Consider the following 13,672-nt stretch of genomic DNA (forward strand, 5'->3'; position numbering starts at 1 on the left):
CCTATTAGTAACACTGACTCAGAGTCTTCATCCTCATGTTTCTTGGACACTCTGATGGAGGCAACATGATCTTTAATAGACAAAGAGGTTATAAGCTATGATCATAGCATCATTGACGATAGTTATATCTCGAGGCTTCGTTCAAATAACCTAATCTCTTTAACCAGGAATGAGGAAGATGTTATGCTAGAACCTTGTGTGGTTGGTGAGAGGGTCTCTATTACTCGGTCCAAGGGAGTGTCTGATGAGTACTTTTATTTCTATTAAGGGGTAATAGAATATTTTAAAATTCATATCCCGTTTACCAAGTTTGAGTCCGATCTCCTCAAAACCTTAAATATAGCCCATTCTCAATTATGCCAAACTGGTTGGGGGTTTATCAAAGCTTTTAAAATCATTTGTAAAGATATGAACATAACACCTACCTTAGGGTTATTTTTTCTCGGTATTTGAGTTGAAGGGAGCAGAAAAAGGAGGCTGGGTTCCTTCAGTGGGATTCTGAGAAAGAGCTTCATTCAAGTTTATACAACTAATTATAAGGGTTTTGAGGACAAATTCCTTCGAGTGAAGAGAGGGAAGAGATGTCCTCGAGTTATGTATGCTCTGGATGGGATTTACTACAAAGGGCTGAAGATCTTGAATAAATTTATAATTTCTTGGGTAATGCTTATATGTGCTTTTTTATTTCTTTTAAATAACCTTATTATTCTTCATATTTCCTGATTTTTGCTTTGGTTTTTTCGTTTATGCTAACATGACAAATCTCAAGCTTTTTGAATAAAAGAAATTGATGGTTGAAGCTAGAGAAGGACGTGGTGGCCATTATGCTTCTAACAGTGACCTGACAGGTATTCAAACTCATACCCTCTAAAGTAAAAAGATGGTGTTGTCAAAGAATCCCTGTTGTTCAGAGCCCCAACCTATCTCCACTCCTCCTTATGGGGATTCCAAGTCGGATTCTCCAAAGAAAATGAGGACCCTGATGAGTGATGATGTCAGTCAGGCCTACCTGGAAATCATTACTTTGATGCAGGATTCAGGAGGTAACCACCAAACTAAGATTTATCGAGTTGTTTGTATAAATCGATGGCAGTGATTAATAGCTGTGATGATCATGGTGTTTGTGAGGTTTCATGATATTTAATGATCATGCTAGTTTTGAGGATTTTTGATCCAACTTTCATATCAAGCGATCCGTAGAGATGAAATTATAGTAGTTTGTCTTTCCCTTCTGAGGGGGATTTTTTCTCAAGATACCTTGAGATTTCAAAAGTAAAGAACTCAGTAGAAACTTAATCAGGAAACTTTGATGAAATTCTCAAGCGAGTAGTCTTTTTATGCTTACTGAATATCAATAAAAAAATTTTAAGGTTATGTTTTCATTTAGCAAGCTTTCCAAGAAAATAATGAAATATCTTGCCAACGAGTGTAATGTTGAAGGAATCAGTGTTCCAAAAGCAAATAACCAAGCCCGAATACATGACAAAACCCAAAGTGAGCAAGGAGATTAAAAACAGAATAAATAATTTATTACCTTATAGGTCTAATCGATTAGAGATTGTTTGAAATTCAATTTTTTTCTCATAATCGATTATAACTTTAATCAATGTGTGCCCTCATTAATCAATCAAGTTGAATTGAAGTCTCAACCACTATAATTAATTAGATTATACAAATAATTAATTATTTGAAGCCTGTAAAAGCTAAATCCCTCATCATCGTTGTCATACCCCAAAATTCACCCTATCCTTCACAAAGTTCATATAGGTTACTAACCTTAATCATATGCATAGCCTTATAGACATTTCATTTCATCTGCATAATCATGGTCCAATACAAGAGGACGGGTATCTTAGATCCCAAGCTTTGTGCTTGCATCTAGTAGGAGCCAGGGTTCCTCTACAGGTAAAGGTGGGCTCAAACTATCAAACCCTAATTGGAGGTATCTCTTGAAGCCTGTGTATATGCTCAACATTGGAGATTCAACCGTGACTTCTTGTTGGTTTCCATAAACCCTAATCATATCCCCAAACCCTAATTCATGAAACTACTCCTTGTGTGTACCCCTAACCCCATTTCATTGGTTCATCATCATTCCATGGTGTATGTGTCACTTGCTTGGCCAAGATTCGGTCTAAGCCCACTTGGTCATGTGTTTTCTTTGGTTTGATTGGCATTCATCCCATGGCCCCACATGGTCATTTCTGGCTTGTTCGTGGCCTTTGGTTCAAATTCAAGTCCATGGCATATCATCCAGTCATTCTCCCATTACTAGCCCATAGCTTATTCATGGTTTATTTATGTTCATTTCATCTGGTCATTTCTAGTGCATAGTTTGTTCATGGTATGTCCATTGCTTCATGCAATCTCATTGCCCATTAGTCCATACTAAGGCCTAAGGTGATTCATCTAAGTCTTGTATCATCCATATATATTTCAAGATTCATACTTTGTACAGGTCATAGTTGTTATCCATTGGTCCATGCTAAGGTGATTCATCTAAGTATTATCATTCATCAGCCACTCCATCATCCATTCAAATGTTTCATTCAAGTTATAGCCTTGGTTATCATCCATGTTCATTCTTCTTCATTTCGATCCATTTCAAGTATGTTCATACATTGGTTCATGATTCAAAGTCATCAATCATATTCATGAAAAATTCAACACAAGTCATTCATTCATTCCATATCAATCCATTCATTCCCAAAATTTAAAATCCCTTACAAGGCATGAGAATGTTCATTATATCCAAAAATTACAAAAAAAATGGAAGTGTTGACCAAATGTTGACTTTGGTCAACAGTTGACCTTTTGGTCAACTTTGACCAGTGTCAACCCAATCCTAGAAAACCCTAAAATCCCAAATCCTTATCCTAATCTTGACCTTGATCTCCCATATCCCGTTTTTGATCTTGGATTGGCCAATTAGGCATGATGCTTCATGATCCATTTTTGTTGTCATGAAATCTTGTTTGTCCACTACATGAAACCATGACCTACATGAGTTGCAAAAGAAAACAAGGAAACAACCCACAACATGAAGCAAGTCAGTATGGATACACATGCACATCAAAAGCAAGGCAATGCATAACATTAGGTTACAGCTAATATAGAATGAAATACATAACCATGAACCATATGAAGCAGTGTTACATGAATCCAAGCCTAAAACTGCAAGTTACCATTAAAATTCATAATGAATAAAGGCAAGATGAAACAAGGTCAAAGTTGAGCAATCAACAATTATGCAATGACACACAATAGACAACCATGTTACATATTTTCACGACAGGCTGAAATGAAGTTCATAATGCAACAAGCCATTCACAAATGCAAGTAGCTAAACAAATCATTCATGGAAATGCAAACGATACCTAGCATAGGATCCATGACAACTCACCAATACACAAACAATAATCCTGCTGAAACATGAAACAAGCTGAAGCTATGAAATATCATGTTGTGGAAACCAGGTCAGAACCTGTAGAACCTTAGCCCTGCAACCATCAGGACTTGGACAGACCTATGACATTGCATACAATCCAAAGCAGCATCTATCACACCACCAAGTGCATCATGTGGTAGACTTACAATGACCACCATAATAGCATTATGGACCTGCAGAACGCACATTATCATATTGCAGCACACCTAAGCTTCATGCTCAACAATAACCCTGCACTACAACAATGAACCAGATTTGCTGCCATGTCAAATATAACCTACTCAGACCTGAACTAAATGCATTGGGGAGCAAGTTGGTAATAACCTGCAATAGTTAATCACACTAGCATAAGCATAAGCCAAATTTCAGAAACAACAATCCACCTGAAGTATAGCCTAAGTCAGAACCCATTCACAAGCAATCACTAACCATGCTATTTGTTACATTCACAGCTGAAACAAAAAGCCACTCAGTACATTAACATATGAGACAAGTTAGAACATAATACACATAGGCTTCAGAGCAGTGAAACCAAATCAAGAACCATGTTATGATGCACAAGCCCTGAGGTGTTGCAAACATAGGAAAACCAAGTGCACTGTCTGTAGGATATAATACCTGTTGCAATCATCATGCACATGATCACCTGCTGTAAAAAAAACAAGCCAAACCATTAGCAATGGACATCAACATAATTTACTCATAGAAGCATAATGACTAAAGTTGTATTTCATTACAATTTAACCATTCAATCCAAGCAATCATCAGGCACTTAGTTATCATGCATATGAACACCCGCAGGAGAACAACTTGACCAAGTTATTGCAGCAGGTAATGCACCACAATATATGCCTGCAAAACCATGTTGCATCACATCAAACCAAGTCAAAATGGGGCATAGCCATGTCAAAGTTTGATGCATACCCTGCAGGGCCAACTTAGTAGCACGGAGCAAAAGGATAAGCTACAACGACATAACATTTACACCACAATTTTCATTGACAACTGACATAGAAACTAACCGACCACTCACCAACTAAATTTCACTAACCAAATAATTCCAGCTGGAATTACATTGGGATCACAAAATCAAAAATCATAACCAATCTGCATTGGAGTCCACAATCCCAAAGTAGATTCATAACTAACTCAGTTTGCTAGATGTCATAACAGAATTGCAATCCGCAATCCCAAGGCCAAACCACCTATAAATTCATCTTCGTCCTTCACTCAAGGAGGTTGATCATTTTTTCACTCAAAAATTACACATTCATCGCTCTCCATTTTTTATTGGAATCACGCTTCAATTCCAATCATCCTCAATCACACTCCATTGATTGAAGATTATTTCATCATCTTCGATTAGTTTTCGCCTATACGCATTCAATCTCCAACCATTCAACATCATCATGGAGCTACCAAATTCATTCGCCTAAATATTTGCCCTCATATTTCTATATTCCCTGATCATTCTATGCAACAACCTTCATCACTCTTGATTCAGCCTCTTAATCACACAACGATTCACTCTCAGATTCAGAGCAAATACGACCATAAATCAGAGGGGAAGAAGAAGAAGAAAGTGGAGGCAGCAAGAGGTTCAAAGGAAAGAGGAGGAAGTACGAGACCTACCTGAGACTCCATTGTCATCACCACCTTCGAACTACTTCGGTAAGCATTCTAAATTTCATCTTAATTTCTTTGTTTCTAGTTACCTATAGGTTGAGTTTTGGATCAGCACTAATAGCCTTAAGGTTTGAGAGTGGATCATAGCATATTCGTTATTTAATTTGATGATGAACTCTTAGGTCTCTTGATAGTCTTCAATCCGGTTAGATACCTAGGCTTGGGATCTTGAATAATTGAGTTGAGATTCGGACAGAGGAGGTGTGGACGAACCAGTCGATGTATCTGATTCCTGTTTTGGTGGCCAACGCCGCCGAAAGCGATTTCCGGCGGAGTGGTCCACAATGGTGATGAGTGGAAGCCTCGCCTAAACCGTGTCTCTGGTTGGCGCATGTTTTCATGGTAATTTTCCAAATCAAATTTTCTTTTCCAATTGCCACACGTGACTGAATTGATGTTGGTCATGGGATTGGGCTTCTACAAGCTAAGCCCAACGTTGTTTCTAGCTATCACCCCATATTCCAAACACACCCCCTGGCCAGAAGGCCAATTTCAGTGAGCTTAACACCCCAAGGCCCATACGCCTTGAGTGCTTCATGCACCTTTTTTTCCAAATATGAACCCCCTGGCCCAAATCCTTTCATTTATTTTTTTGTTGTTGCTATTTTCTTGATTTTACTTCTTTCTCTTTTAAATACTTTAATTCTTGTTTGTGATATTAATTGTAGTGTTGATTTCTAATTGTTGATTGATTAAAAAATAATAAAATCCATTCAATTGTTAATTGTTCATTTGGGAATTTAGGAATTTTAATTAGATCAGATTTAGGGTTTTAATATGTTAGGTGTTAATTCATTTGTTGATCCCATTGGAAAAACTCTCTAAAAATACTTGATCACCATGTAATTTTTTATTAGAATTTTCCCATAATTCTTGACTTTTAATTCATGCTTAGGAGTAAAAATTGATTAATTCTTCCATGTTCATGTCTTGACTTTAATTCCCTTTGAACTGTTCAATTTCTTTTATTGTGGTTATTAGATCCAAATTGAAAATGATATTTCAATTTGATATGATGCGTTAGCATATCCATTGTTCCCACCATGATCATTATGTCATTTCATCATACCATCTCATCCATTTGAATTAACATTTTAATTCTATTTTATTAATGCATACTAACCATTGTTGTTTTTTTATGGTGACATGTGAATGAGAGATCAAACACCATTCAAGTTATTCCTTTAATTTTTATCATTAGTTTGTATTATTTGAAGTGTCATGCCACTTTTATGGTTTAGGAATGACACATGAGTTGTCAATTGTATTTCCCTTTCATGCCTTCATGTTGTATTGAGTGGATCCCCCCTTTTGGGTTAAATGTTCACCCACCCCCTAGTCATGTAATAGCTTAGATTTATTCCTTTCTAGTTAGTTCATGATGCATGTTAATAACCAAGATAAAATACAAAACAATAGACAAAGCATTTCAAAAGAAACAAAAGGTACTTGATTCAATGTCAAGTTGTTTTCCTAATAAAAATCACACCATTGCAACGTGAATACTTGGTCTAACATTAAGTATCTCCCATCCATTCCACGATCCACTATCCATATCCCTCCTCTATTCTTTTCTTAAACCCATTCCATCATCTCTTCTCCGTTCTCTTCTCAACCTTATTCTATCTTTCACCTCCATTCTTCACTCACTATTTTTCATAATAAATTCAAATTCTTGATCCAACGTCGAGTACCTTTTTCAAAAACATTTTTATAACAAATTGGAATGCGAAATGGGGTGTACGTGTTTGTACATAACATTCAAGTAATTGGGTTGTCGGCCGTACCTAGACTGAGGACTAGACAATTGACTTTCCCCCTTAAAACATCTAATTATTCAAACAAGTTAGATCTAGGTGCTAGGATGGAGAAAAAGAGTAGTTAGGACTCTATTGTCCTCTCAATTCCCAAGTACTTTGATCGTTGATTGTACTTAGTCAAGGGTCAGATACTTGTCTCCCTCTAAGTTCCAATGATTAGACTTGCCAAACTCTTTTCACAATTCAAATCTCTTTTGGATGAAAAAGAGTGGTTGGGACAACATTGTCCTCTCAACTCCCGAGTTATTGGACCATTGACTGTATCTAGCCAAGGGTCTGATGCTTGTCTCCATACATAAAATTGGAGTAAATTCCATTTGGAGTTTTGCTGGCACGTGAGTCACGTTCACACTGACAACCATTCTTCCAAAGAGGGTCCATGACTCCGAGGACCTTTAGACAATCCTTGGCTTTTGAGGTTGAAGGAAACTTCACTTAGAGGAGATCATCCCAAAAATGTTGTTGGCCCACAAGTATTTTGTGTCGACGACGACATTTTTGCCTCATGATCCGTGAATCTAAGCATCTTCAGGAGTCTTAGAACTCACCTTGTGAGGGTACTTGGGTTTCTTGCAGGGAAATGTAACCTCCAACACCCCTTGAATCTACAGTGATCCTATCCTCTTGTGGCATATGCATTCATAACATATTGCATTTGCATATATACTTGGGCCTTATTCTCGGAGAACCCTAAAGGTTTGTGATTGTGCAGTGAACATTCTAAGATGGGCTCAGAAAGAAGGAATACCCTTCCACTTAAATTCCAACTTCTGAGAGACGTCTCAACTCTGGTAGCCTTATCCCAGTATTATGACCTACCACTCAGATGTTTCACATTCAAAGACTTCCAATTGGCTCCGACTATCGAAGAGTATGAGAAGCTTCTAGATTGATATGTGAAAGACCACCCTCCCTTTACAAATATAGGGGAACCATTGATGCCTGAATCAGTCGCTGAAGCACTCCACCTACTTATTGAAGAGGTCTACCTTGGTCTGGGGCCTAGGGGGTTTGCCAGAAAATTCTTGGAAGACAAGGCATGGGCCTTGGAGAAAGAGGGGAAATGGCTTCCTTTCAGTGCCATTCTAGCTCTACTGATTTAAGGATTCTCCATGTTCCCAAATGACGACGACTACATAAACCACTCCATCATTAGTGTGTTCGTGTCTGGGAACCCTATCCCTGCATTGGTGTCTGATGTGTACTACTGCTTGCACACTAGGCATGAGAAGATAAAGGTTATGGTTTTGAGATGTGCTTCATTGTTGTATATTTGGATCTTATCTCACATGCCTCAGAAGGGGCCTTGGGTGGACTTCTTGAAAGACTTGAGGTGGTCCCAGAAATGTGCTTCCCTTACTGCCGAAGCTTTGGTTTGGTACCTTCCTACCTCCAACATAGAACAAGTTATCATGAGTTGTGGAGACTTCCCGAATGTGCCACTCATGGGTCCACGAGGTTGCATCAATTACAACCCTTCGTTGGCCCTGAGGCTATTGGGATACCCGATGGAGAATGAACCTATGGATGAATTATTGAAGGACTTCACCTTTCCTGGTTTGGGAATAGGGAACCCAACTCTGTTGCAGAGGGTTAAGAGAGCTTGAACCCAGATTCATCACAAAGGTAAAGAGCTAGGCAAATGTGACTACTGAGCTAAAGAGTCGTACCGTCAATGGGTGGTGCAAAAGGCGAAAGAATTCAAGCTGACATACAGTGTGGATGTCCCGATTCCTCCTCCAGAACCAGAACCAGTATATGCTTCTAAGGAAGAAGTAGAGGCACTGAAAGCAACTATCACACAGTTAACCAAAGAGAACGAAGACTTGTGATCGAAGCTTCACGCATTGGATAGAGACCATGCTAAGTTGAAAAGAAAGAGTGAAGAGGATCTCGAGCTTTTGTCAGAAAGCATAAAAAAGGAAAAGCTTGAGGAAGACCTCAAAGAGAAATACCAAGATGGTTTAGCTCAAGCAGATATGGGGTTGAGTTCCCTCCGAAAATAGTTGAAACAGACGGAAAAAGAACGAGGTGACAACCACCATTGGTTCGAGTTGGCTGTCAAAGAGAAGAAGGCATTGAGAGATGAATCCGACCTAGAGATTCATGATCTCAAGCTTTCCCTCTGTGAAGCCAATGCCAAGCTAGAGGTGGAACATCGTCTTAAGGAGGAAGAAATCAGGGTTTCCTATGTTACCCCTCAAATTTGGAGAGAGAAATGTTACAAAGTTGAGATTTCCATCTCGAGTTCTGAACATTGGAAAAATCATTTTTCAGCTTTGAAGAATGAGAGTTTGGGCTGGCTCAAGGAGAAAGCTCAGATGAATAGCCTTCTTGACACCTATGTTGGATCTATCAACTTGTTGCAACCTGCATCCGCTTTATACCGAGCCAAGTATGATTGCTTAGCAAGGTTCTGCAACGAATTAACCCAATAAGTTCCTTGGAAGCTAGAGGATGCTCTAGAAGACGCTGATGAGAAGACCACTCCCCACTCTATACTCTGATTCCTCTACCTTTGTGATCGAATGATGAAAAGGTTCAAAGTTGAGTTAAAGGAGATGAAAGAGAGGAAAGTAAAGCGGACCATTTGATCATAGCTCCTTGTTTCCTTTTTCATGTTTTGAGTTACTTTACCTAATATCTTTGTAATTGTAATATCAAATTCATGAACAAAATTGCTTGATTTGTGTAAAGTCGGTGTTCCTACTTTATATTTCTATTCTATAATGCTTTACTGTCGCATCATGAATCATATAAGGTTCCCCCGAGAATAAAAAATGAACATGCATCATGCATCAATCATTTATTCATGCATTTCATGATATATCCAGTTGGTCTCACCATTACTTTGGCTTTCTATCCAGTATTTCTCGCCGTCAAGCTGACTTCCCACTTCTACAACACCCGAGCTAAGGAAAAGATAGCTATGGAAAGGATTGAGCAAAACCAGACTACCGTGCAAGAGAAGATGGCTCAAGTGAGAACCCAACTCGGGAAACTCATGGACATCATGCAGAATGTCATTCACCGACAAGAAGAGAATTGCCAGGCTAACCCAAGAGCCAATGTCAATGTGAACGCTACCAATCCCATCATGGGGAATGGGGTTTTGATTGTCACTCAGGCCCATGCTGAAGGGATTCCTACCAATCTGAATGCTACTCACACTTACCATGTCCCTATCCATAGGGGTTCTCAAGCTGGTACAAAGGACCACAATGGAGACTTTTTCATGCCCAGGAATGAATCGGTGTACGAGACTTTCAGACCACCACATACCGAACTCGAAAGGAAACTAAAAATGATGGACGAAAGAGTCCGAGCCATTGAAGGTCATACCACCTTCAGGCTGGAAGATGCTAACATGTGCTTAGTCCCAGGGGTCAAGATCCCAGCTATGTTCAAAGTACCTACCTTCGAGAAATATCAAGGGATTACTTGTCCCAAGACCCATATCAAGTCCTACTGTAGAAAAATGGCGGCTTATTCAGGCGATGAAAAGCTACTGATACATTTCTTCAAAGAAAGTCTTAGCGGAGCATCCCTGCAATGGTACATGCAGCTTGAACGCTCACATGTGCGTTCTTGGAGAGAGTTAGATGAAGCTTTCTTAAAGAACTATCAGTATAACACTGATATGGCACCAAATAGGACACAACTTCAGAGTTTGACTCATAAATCTAAATAATCCTTCAAAGAATACGCATAACATTTGAGGGACCTAACTGTTAGGGTCCAGCCTCCTATGCTTGAGAAGAAACCGGTTGATATGTTCATGGGTACACTCCAAGGCCCATACCTGGACCGACTAATAGGAAGTACTTTTTCCAGCTTGTCTGATCTCGTTGTCACTGGAGAACGGATCGAGAACGGTCTGAAGACTAGGAAAATCCAAGGTCCTGTTAATGCTTCTAATGGGACAAATAAACCCTATAGTGGTTTTCCCAAGAAAAAGGAGGGAGAAACCAATGCTTCATCAACCTCCAAGGGGAAAGGTAAAGCTTACCAGACCCCATACTATCAAGTTGCAGAAGTGACTCCCAACAACTATCAACAGCCGACATACACCATTCATGCTATTCCACAATAACTCCCATATTAACCGCATGTCCAGTACCAGCAGCCGTACGCACCCAGGCCAAACAATTATCAACAATATCAACTGGGACAACAACGTCCCAGAAGACAAGAGAGGAGACTCGACCCTCTTCCCAGGAGCTACAGTCAACTATTGAACCATCTGTTAAATGGTTCTCTTATTAAGCTAAGGGAAGCCATGCCTCCGCCGTCCCCACTCCCACCAGGCTATGACGCCAATGCACGTTGTGAGTTCCACACTGGGGAACCCGTCCACACTATTGATAATTTTAAGGCGTTTCGGTATAAAGTTCAAGACCTCCTTGACTCAAAGGCCATATCATTCGCGCCTGCAGGGCCCAATGTTAACATTAATCTGATGCCTCCTCATGCCGAATATCCCGTGAACATGATACAAGAGTCTGTTGAGGTCGACCGTATCTCAAAGGTTGACATGATAAAGACTCTGTTACTAGAATTAAAGTAACAGTTGCTCCTAAGAAACGTGTTGCCTAGATGCACTTCTGACTGTGCACAATGTAAAGACACCCCACTATCCGGTGCAGATACCTGTTAGTGGGGTGTCTACTTTAGAGATACCCTACTATCAGGTGCAGATACCTGTTGAGAATGCTCCCACAATGCCCCTGGTGATTAGGATGTCGGCTCATTTCCAATACAAAAGAACTAAAGTCGTCCCCTGGAACTATAACTCCATAGCCTATCTCCTTTCCCTGGAAATACCTCATTTAGGAGTTGCTTCCTTATTGTAAACACCTATTTACGGGCTCATTTTCAATCAATAAAATTTTCATTCAGAATCTCCTCGTTTTTACTTTTTCTGCTTGTGGACGAAATATAACTGTTATTTCTATATAAACAATGCATTGAAAATTTCGGGGATAACAACAATAGCGCTGAAATGAGAACTTGATTTTACGTTGATCATAAAGTGTCTAAGGGTAACCATGATGCCCAATTTGCTGCATACAACACACAAAGATATAAGATCACGAAGATCTTGAGACCTGTGAGACTACAGCCTAAGAGATTACGAGAATCGTCATTCGTCATGGTAATCCCCCTCAGTGTATCCGCACACCAATCTGGGTATCAGAAGATTCATGGCAGATTCTTTCTCCAACAGTAGTGGGAAGGCAAGGCGTTGGGAAGTCATGCGAGACGCATCCCACATCTTACGAATTGGAAGCCTTGTAACCCAAGCAGATGTACCTCTGTTTAGGGCGCATCATGCCCAAACTGGGGGCATCTGTAGACCCTCATACTGTTGCATAAGCCCGTCATGCATAATTCATATCATTTCATGCATATCATCCAATATAATCATGAAGCTCTCTAATAAGAAAGAAGCAAGCGCAAAACTCTCTTAACACTACTCAATAGCCCATTTCCGTTGGCACCTTCCTTAAATCCGACCTTGTGGATAAACCATTTTCCAATACATCATCAAAAGTTCAGTTTCAGTCGGAAAATCATTAGTAAGCCCAGTTCTGTTGGCCAAACCACCCCCGAAGTCCCGTCCCATTGACAATCCCCTCCATAAATTCATCAAGCCCAAGTCTTTGTATTTGGCCCTTCTATCCTCTCCATCTATCAAGCCCAAGTCTTTTCATTTGGCCTTTCTATCCCCAAGCCCAAGTCTTCGTATTTGGCCTTTCCACTCATCAAGCCCCAAACTTTGTGTTGGTCTTCCTTCCGCTTTCTCTGGTAGTGTCAAACATACATAATATCAGACCTTCCCGTGTGTCTTTGCAAATTGAGTATGTTTAACCAAGCCTTTCATTCGCTTTAGAGTGAGTCATATGGTTATAGCCATTCTCTTCCTGTTCCAATAAGGTTAACTTTGGGACAACATCCCTAATGGTGTCTCCATTTATTCTCTTTCCGATAAGGTTAACTTCGGAAACCCTTTTCTCTTCCTAATAAGGTGAACTTCAGGATCCATTTCTTCTCTTCCTGATAAGATTAACTTCAGGGTCCATTCCCTCTCTTCCTGATAAGGTCAACTTCAGGATCTTCCTTTTCTTTTCGATAAGGTTAACTTCGGAAACCATTTTCCATTTCTTCTCTTCTTGATAAGGTTAACTTCAGGACCCTTTTCTTCTCTTTTCGATAAGGTTAGCTTCGGAAACTTGTTTTCATTTCTTCTCTTCTTTATAAGGTCAACTTCAGGGTCCATCTCTTCTCTTCCTAATAAGGTTAACTTCAGGATACTTTTCTTCTCTCAACGATAAGGTTAACTTCGGGATCTATTTCTTCTCTTCCTGATAAGGTTAACTTCAGGAACCTTTTCTTCACTTTCCGATAAGGTTAACTTCGGAACCGTTCCATGTCTTCTCTTCTTGATAAGGTCAACTTCAGGGCCCTTTTCTTCTCTTTCTGATAAGGTTAAGTTCGGAATCCTTTATTCACTTCTTCTCTTTCTGATAAGGTTAACTTCGGAAACCCCTTTCCATTTCTTCTTTTCCTGATAAGGTTAACTTCAGGACCCTTTTCTTCTATTTCTGATAAGGTTAACTTCGGAACCCCCTTTTCGTGTCTTCTCTTCCCGATAAGGTTAACTTCGGGACCCCCCTATTTTTCTTCTCCAATTCCAATAAGGTTAACTTTGGAATGT

At 39.6% G+C, this 13,672-nt stretch overlaps 1 protein-coding gene across 1 annotated transcript; it reads left to right on the forward strand.

Annotated features, from left to right (window-relative positions):
* Window positions 1–9,766: 9,766 nt before the first annotated feature.
* LOC127122613 (uncharacterized) lies at window positions 9,767–10,645 on the forward strand. Its single transcript, XM_051052919.1, has one exon. It carries the CDS (start codon window positions 9,767–9,769, stop codon window positions 10,643–10,645), a length of 879 nt encoding a protein of 292 aa, XP_050908876.1.
* Window positions 10,646–13,672: the final 3,027 nt, after the last annotated feature.

Source organism: Lathyrus oleraceus, chromosome 2, assembly GCF_024323335.1.
Source record: "Lathyrus oleraceus cultivar Zhongwan6 chromosome 2, CAAS_Psat_ZW6_1.0, whole genome shotgun sequence".
In the NCBI taxonomy this organism is placed as follows: Eukaryota; Viridiplantae; Streptophyta; class Magnoliopsida; order Fabales; family Fabaceae; genus Lathyrus; species Lathyrus oleraceus.